This window comes from Gadus macrocephalus, chromosome 22 (genome assembly GCF_031168955.1).
Source record: "Gadus macrocephalus chromosome 22, ASM3116895v1".
Lineage (NCBI taxonomy): Eukaryota > Metazoa > Chordata > Actinopteri > Gadiformes > Gadidae > Gadus > Gadus macrocephalus.
Genome location: NC_082403.1, coordinates 6070075 through 6077574, shown reverse-complemented (window position 1 = coordinate 6077574; position 7500 = coordinate 6070075). Strand labels below are relative to the sequence as shown.

The 7500-nt window shown below is 44.6% G+C and overlaps 1 protein-coding gene across 1 annotated transcript in view; it reads left to right on the top strand.

Annotated features, from left to right (window-relative positions):
* Nucleotides 1-7445, top strand: part of LOC132451539 (CUB and sushi domain-containing protein 3-like) — a 243589-nt gene extending 236144 nt beyond the window's left edge. Inside the window, exons 59-63 of the mRNA XM_060044079.1 lie at nucleotides 1327-1503; nucleotides 4214-4393; nucleotides 4760-4933; nucleotides 6606-6786; nucleotides 7361-7445. Of these exons, the coding sequence (XP_059900062.1) occupies nucleotides 1327-1503; nucleotides 4214-4393; nucleotides 4760-4933; nucleotides 6606-6786; nucleotides 7361-7445 (797 nt within the window). The remainder of the gene's footprint in view (nucleotides 1-1326; nucleotides 1504-4213; nucleotides 4394-4759; nucleotides 4934-6605; nucleotides 6787-7360) is intronic.
* The last annotated feature ends 55 nt before the right edge of the window (nucleotides 7446-7500 follow it).

Genomic DNA, 7500 nt, shown 5'->3' with positions numbered 1-7500 from the left:
CAATAAAATAAACAGCATTATTAAATTAAAAAGGTCAGTTATATAGTATATTATACAATGGGGGACCTAAATCCAGCGATCTGATTGGTTCCCAACTGTTGTATAAAGAGCGTATACATAACTGCTATGACGCCCGATCATTTTGTGAAAGTATCACTCCGCGCCTTGAAGAGGAAACCGTTACAAAGTATCGTAAGAAACTTTATCACACGGAGATTTAGCTTGACCATGGAGGAGGGGATTCACCAGCGGGGAAATATATCGGCGAGTGAACTGCTCCATAGGATAAATTGCCGGCGAACCGCTCTATCGGAGCCTTCTCTCGGAGGGACGCTAAAGTGTGTTGCATAGCGACCGTCGATGCATAGCGGCAGCCAGGAGGGACTACTTTTTTGTATTCTTTAACAAAACGGCTACTTTGACTTTCTTTGTTTCTTTTTAAATGTAGTGTGTCTATGACTTTCGTTTCGCCATAACAGTAACCATTGTATAAAAGCAATAGATCACTTCAGTCAGTGGTATGTGCTCACATTATACCACTGTGAAGGGGGTCGCCGGCCCTCCGCTGCGCGTCGGGGCCGGACAATGCCCCTTAACAGTGGTATAATGAGCACATACCACAGCCTGGCGGGATCTATTGCTTAAATATATGATAAGTATAAAACGTTAAATACTAAATATTTATGCATATCAAATGTTATTCTATAAAAGTACTATCAAAAGTAAAATGTGCAATATTATAGTATCTCTTATTAACATAGATTAAAGGTACACGCTAAATACGCAGAATTTACATTATGGAGGATGCGTGCAATAGCCCAATTATTGTGTGAAGAGTGAGTCCAGGGGGATGGCGATTTTGAGGTCCTTCTCTCATCACAGGTGACGGTGACGAATCTTGCTGCTGCATTCACACATTGTTTTGTTTCTCCCAACAGGTATGGCAGTTTGTGAGCATCTGGAGTGTCTTTGAAGTCCTTGCATGCTTTTGTAATCTGTGGGAAATGTGTATTCCTGATGACTTCGCATGACTGGCAGGAAGTCAGGAAGTGCAGTTCTGTTTCTAGTTGGTTGTGTGTGCAGTGGGAGCACAGTCTGTCTTCTCTTGGGAGCCAGGTCTGTCTGTGGCGACCCTTCTCGATGGCCAGGCTGTGTTCGCTGAGTCTGTATCTGGTCAAGGTTATCCTCAGTTTTGGGTCGGTCACGGTGCTCAGGTATTGTGCCACGGCGTAGTCTCTGTTAAGGGACTTAACTATCTCTCTCACCCTCACTCTCTCTCTGTCCGTTTCTCCTTTGCGCTCTCTCTTTCTCTCTCTCTCCCCCCAGCGGTCCAGTGTGGTAACCCTGGGACGCCCAGTAACGGTCGAGTGTTCCGTCTGGACGGGACGACGTTCTCCCACTCTGTCATCTACTCCTGCATGGACGGCTACCTGCTCACTGGCGCCACCACCAGGCTGTGCCAGGCCAACGCCACCTGGTCAACAGTACAGCCCAACTGCACCAGTACGATTTACATTACTATGTTATGATGTCCTAATACTAGGTGATTTCGTAGTAATGTATGCAGATAGACGTGCCAACAGTTGTATATATCGCTGTACGAAAAATTTGTGACATTCAATGTATTGTCTACCAAATCTAACAACAGAAATTCAATTATAATGTTAGAAGTAGAAACAATTCTGACAGTTGATGTAGTAGCAAGTCGAACGACCAGTGTACACACAATTGTCACGATAGAGAAGATAAGATAAATGCACCAACAATAGATGGACTAACATTTGGAATATAGCAGCAGTTCTAAACAGGTAGCGTCCACTCCATGAATAGTTATTATAGTATTTCAAAGAGGACCTTATTTGCTTCTGTATGTTTTGTACTGTTGTGTACTTGGCTTTTTTTCAACTATCATGTCAATCTTTGTTTTAATTTCTGTTTACCCATTAATTATTGGGCTATTGGCAGATCAAATCTGATCTCATTGACACAGCATGTTTGCTGTGGATTTTCACCCCAGCTGTTTGAAGAGTTTGAATGACAATTTTCCCACCCATAAAAATGGATCTATGGAATGATTCTGTTGGTTAGCCATGACTAATTACAGCTAATGTGTTCGTCTTATACAGCACTCTTGTGTGTCTTAAAACAATGTAAAAAGACATCCTCAATTTAATGAATGTTGTTTTTATTTACTTTATAAATGTTATTGCCGACATTCTGAAGTAAGCTACAATCAATGAGAGGGAGTTAGGCTATCCGATGAGCTAGCATAAGGCTATCAGTCTAGCTAATTTGAGGTTGTTGGTTTAGCTTGCATCAGGCTCATAGTCTAGTGAATGTCAGGTTGTTGGTATAGTTAGCATCTGGCTTTCAGTCTAGCTCTCATCAGGCTATCAGTCTAGCTAATTATAGGTTGTTGGTTTAGCTGGCATCAGGCTATTAGTCTAGCTAGCATAAGGCTGGGTGGAGAAAGCATTGCAGCATTTGATCCTCATCTTTAGGAATATGATTATCTTGACAATAGGACATTTGCCCTTCAAAGGGAATCTCAAAGGCACAATTTATTGTTATTAATCGCTATGATACATTTATGTTTAAATGGAAAAGGACATATATTATAATTTGGGCTGCTGGTAGTTCTAGAAACCATTAGAGTAAGCACCATCATTTATATATATAAAAAAAAAAATATATATATATATATTTGCATTTATTTATTTACATAAATGCAAATATATATAGATATATGTGTTTAAGGCATTGAGCTGGAGATAACAAGATTAAAGATGGGGAAACAGTGGTACCAAAAGGTGCCAACAAAGCAAGATGTATTCATTTGGATCGCTGCGTGGTAAAAAAAAACGTTAACAAAAAAACAACAGAGAAAGTGTAACTTGTCAGGAAGTGCGTTAACAGCGGATTAGCCCCCCCGCTATTAACAGGCTTTGGAGTGTCTGGTGTTGGTTTGAAGGCATTTAAACTGCCTATTAGACTATGAAGGACAGCGGTCTCCAAGCACGGTCTGGAGAATCCTAATGCTCTTTCCCCCAGTCCCTGGGTGTCCTCAACCAGGCTGCTTTCCCTTTCACTCTGCCAAGCAGTCACTGCTTCTTTCTGCCTAAGCACAACAAAGGCTATAAAAATAGGACAGAAATCGTACTCAATCATACTAGTTTTTTTTGTGATTTCTTTTTCTGTACTTGAGGTAATATGTTAATAATGTGTTAGTGAATCTGGCTTGTATATCACTGTCACCTTACAATAACTACTCCATTTTTGGAAGCATAGGAGCATTTAAATGTTAGTGATGTTCGTTAGTCGTGTTGGTGGTAAGGATTATTTTTATTTATTTATTTATTTATTTTTATTATTATTATTATTATTTTTTTAGTAATTAATCATGAGATAATGTCCTTATGTCATCATGGGGGGACATTGTTATGTTAGAAACCGCCACAGCGTCTCTTATGCGAGACATTGAAAAACAAACCTAGGGTATAGTATATTTACGAGAATTCAGGATTTTACAGAACTGCAACTCATTTGAGTCCACTCAAAATGGGAGAGTAACTAAAATTCCCATGATGCATTTTGACGTACAAGCCCTATTTGCAATCCCTCCACGTTTGCCCTAGTTTTAATGTGCGTCACCAACTCGGATCAGAATTCAGGGGTAAAGAGTTATCTCTTCAGTGGAGGACTGTTCAAACACTATGTGTTTATGACACCTTTTGCTGTTAAAAATATGCATCACACGTTGGTAGTAAGTTACACAAGGACGTGAGTTTGAAGCAAGGGCGTCTTTGATGATTTTCTAAAGAAGCTCATGAATCAGAGAGAAAATAACCAAATAATCTTAGAAAATTATAAAAATGCAGCTAAGGGGTTATTATTGGCGTTCTTCATCTAATATGCGACTAGTGGCGCCACATAAGTGGCAGCCTGTTGCAACAGCTCAGTCCCTTACTTTCTTTATGCACCTTATTTTATTTTTACTTTAATATTCCTTGGGCTGCTGTAACAAGTGAATTTCTCATGTTTGGGATGAAATAAAGTTATCATCTAGCTAGCTACCATTTTGCTTGTATCTTGGAATCAAAATACAGATTTTGCATTCAGTACCCCCACTTAGCTGGCATTTCGAACCATAACGGGCACTAGTTGAACCCCCAGCACCTCCTAATCCCCCCCCCCCCCACCTCCCCTGCAACAGTGATCAACTGTGGGGATCCGGGCGTGCCAGCCAATGGCCTTCGCTACGGAGAGGACTTTGTGATTGGCCAGAACGTGAGCTTCCAGTGCCAGCCGGGGTACACCATGGAGGAGGACGGCTCCCCGATCCGCACGTGCACGCAGAACGGGACGTGGAGTGGATCTATGCCTCTATGTACCGGTAAGACCGCACCCCATGCTATGGCTAAACTGCACAAGGGCTACACATCATAGCCACCTTCAAGTGAATAAGCCTGATGACTAGCCACTGGAAGGTTTTCATTAGACAGGTGTTTTCGTGCACAGATCCCATTTTAAATGTGTCCCCTGTTTTTTGGTGCTGTCTTAATGCAGATAACGACCACTAAATGAAACATGTATAGTATTTTGTACACTACAAATAACAATAGCACAGTAACCATCACACTAGTTAGTGTACTTTTCCTTGCAAGAAGTGAAATCTCGCCAAAAATGCCATGTCAACGGAACGCACCATAAGGCTGACTAAAGAATCTTCTTCGCCTTGTCGCTGCGTCTACGCCTGCAGCCGTGACGTGCGCAGCGCCCCCTGCCATCAGCAACGGAGCGCTGCAGGGCAGCGACTTCGAGTGGGGCAGCAGCGTGAGCTACAGCTGCTCCCCGGGCTACGAGCTCTCCTTCCCCGCCGTGCTCACCTGCGTGGCCAACGGCACCTGGAGCGGCATGCTGCCGCAGTGCTTGCGTGAGTGGTGTGCACGTACACGCACACACACAGACACACACACACACACACACACACACACACACACACACACACACACACACACACACACACACACACACGGTCAGTATCGATTGGTACGAAGGCATCTTCATCCACTGTTCAATGCGCACACATTGCAAGACACTCAGAAGAAGTGAGGATCTGTGCAATTAGCAAGTATACGCGTACAATCGTACATAGTGTATGCCTCGGTCGTTTCGATGTGACTTCTATCATTCAAACATGCCTGGACGCATTAATTGCCAGGTCTGGACCGTCCCCGAGAACGAATCCTGCTCACACTTTGATCCGACGTGCCAGACCACATCCTGAGTTGGACAGGCTCAGATCCTGATCGGATAGCATGGGTGTGGTGACAGCGATCTGGGCACAGTGTCAGCAGACTAGTGGCTTTGTCATTTAGAAGCATGCCCCGTGCCTACGCGCGGGGCATGCGCCAGCGTTCTCCTCCGTCTCCTTGGCAGGTACACACCGCCAGGCACTCTGGGACTCATCCTGATGATCACGTCTTTAGCTCCCCGCGTCACTCGGCTGATCCAGAGCGAGAATTTCCATATCTTTGTAACTTAAAAGTCACAAGTTTCAAACTGCATCAGCTGCTATTGAGATGAAGCATTTTTTAATGCACCCCCGCATTAGCGCTATGCTACTATATAGTTGACCTTCAGTTTTGATGTCGGGATGTTCCTGGCATGCAGCCATTATTGTAAATCTTGATTTATGCGTGGGAGCTTCGCCTCTCTGGATCAGCCACTCAACGTTGGCGAACGTTTAAGCCTCTCGACAACAATGTAGGGCTGTGCAAAAGCCAAGGCTTTGGACTATTTAATTCCATTTCAAACCGTAGGAACAACATAAGGGCTCCTCTTCCACCCCAGCGCCATTTCAGCTGATTTATTTTACCAGGAAGTATTTTTCCAAGAGCTTGAAATCAAGGGTCAATTGTGGACTCCGGAGTTGTTTTCTAATCTGGCGCATCGGATCACAAAAGCTGCATTTAAAGTGCAAGCGATGCCTATATGTCGATTTATCCAAACAATTCTTTCCCTCTTCATTACCATTCGTAAACTACATGATACGTCCTGCTATCATGGCAGACCATGCCTTAAAAGCTGAGGTGGGCGTCTCTCATCACTGTGATGTTCTGCTGCTCGTTTATCCTCGTTTTAACTCATTTTGTTCCTCACAATGCAACGGCTGAGAGGCATTGTGCTCCGGGGGGTGCTTTTCGCATTCTCCCCTGACTGGCTAAATGTCACTGTTTATCTGAGAGGATGTATTAAGAGAGTGGGCTGGGCATGCCTCCTAAAGCAACGATGGCAACGGAGGGTAGATAAACAAAGATAATTGAAAGTGTTGTCCCTCAGGCACCTTCTAATCAGCCAGATTGGGACTTTTTGAATTAACTTGGATTAAAGTGAAGGGAGACTTCTTGACAGTTGACAGACACAAATGCCTTGTCACTGCGGTGTCTGTTGCGATGCGTATGTGTTGCGATGCGTGTGTGTTGCGATGCGTAGTGTGTGTTGTGGTGTGTGTTGTGGTTTTGTGTTACGTTGTGGGTTGTTGTCGCGGTCTGAGCCTGTGTCTGTTTTCAATGTTTGCTTGTCTCGGTTTTGTGTCTGTGTAGCCAAGTTTCTGCGGAGAGCCCGGGCACTGCCAGTGGGCGGGTTCAGGGAGGGCGGAGTTTCCTTCTACCAATCGGAAGTGTCCTTCAGCTGTGCCCCGCCCCTGATCCTGGTCGGCCCGACGACCAGGAACTGTGCGAGAGGGACAGGCAGTTGGGGGCGGAACGCAGCCGCGGTGCATCGGTAAGAAACAACTCCCGTACTCGCCGTACAGATCTCTAGTGTCAACACATTTACCTCTTCACAGGCAGAGGGGTATAATGGAGAGAATCAACTGGTTTCGTTTTCGGTTGTAAAACTATACTCCAGTAACTACAGGCTCTAGAGATTGTTCAGGGTATTTCTCCGCATGTGATAGTGGCAGTGTTTGAATTCTTAGCCGTGAAATGTATTGTTTGATGTGTTCTCTGAAAAGCTGTGTCGGAAATAATGTTTTATCATGCTTTCAAATGTAAGATCCCAAGACCATGTGCTCTATGAGGTCCTGACAGAACCACCTGTGAACACAAGGAAGCATCCCTGGAAGTTTAGAGTTAAACTTTAGCATCCTATTTCGACCTGAGAGGAAGCCAGTGTAGGTCTGATTGGAACCCAGCCCGTGGTTTGTGAGGATACACCCTTCCAGGCTGCCCGCAAACTCACAACCTACGCTGGCCACACTACAGGGCCTATAAGACTATCAGAGCCAGCGGCATTTGCTCTAAATTAAACGGATCGGGTTAGCATACACTTTTACGCGCTCGCCCCTGGTGCCTAGCGTCCTGAGCAAGCCGCTCCCAGAAGCTGCTTCGCAAGCGCTGAGTACCGGGGGAGGCGACAACGTGGATTGGGAGAGTCTGTGAACCAGTTCGCCGAGGGATTAGGATTGTGACTGGCTCGTGGATATTTGAGCACCTT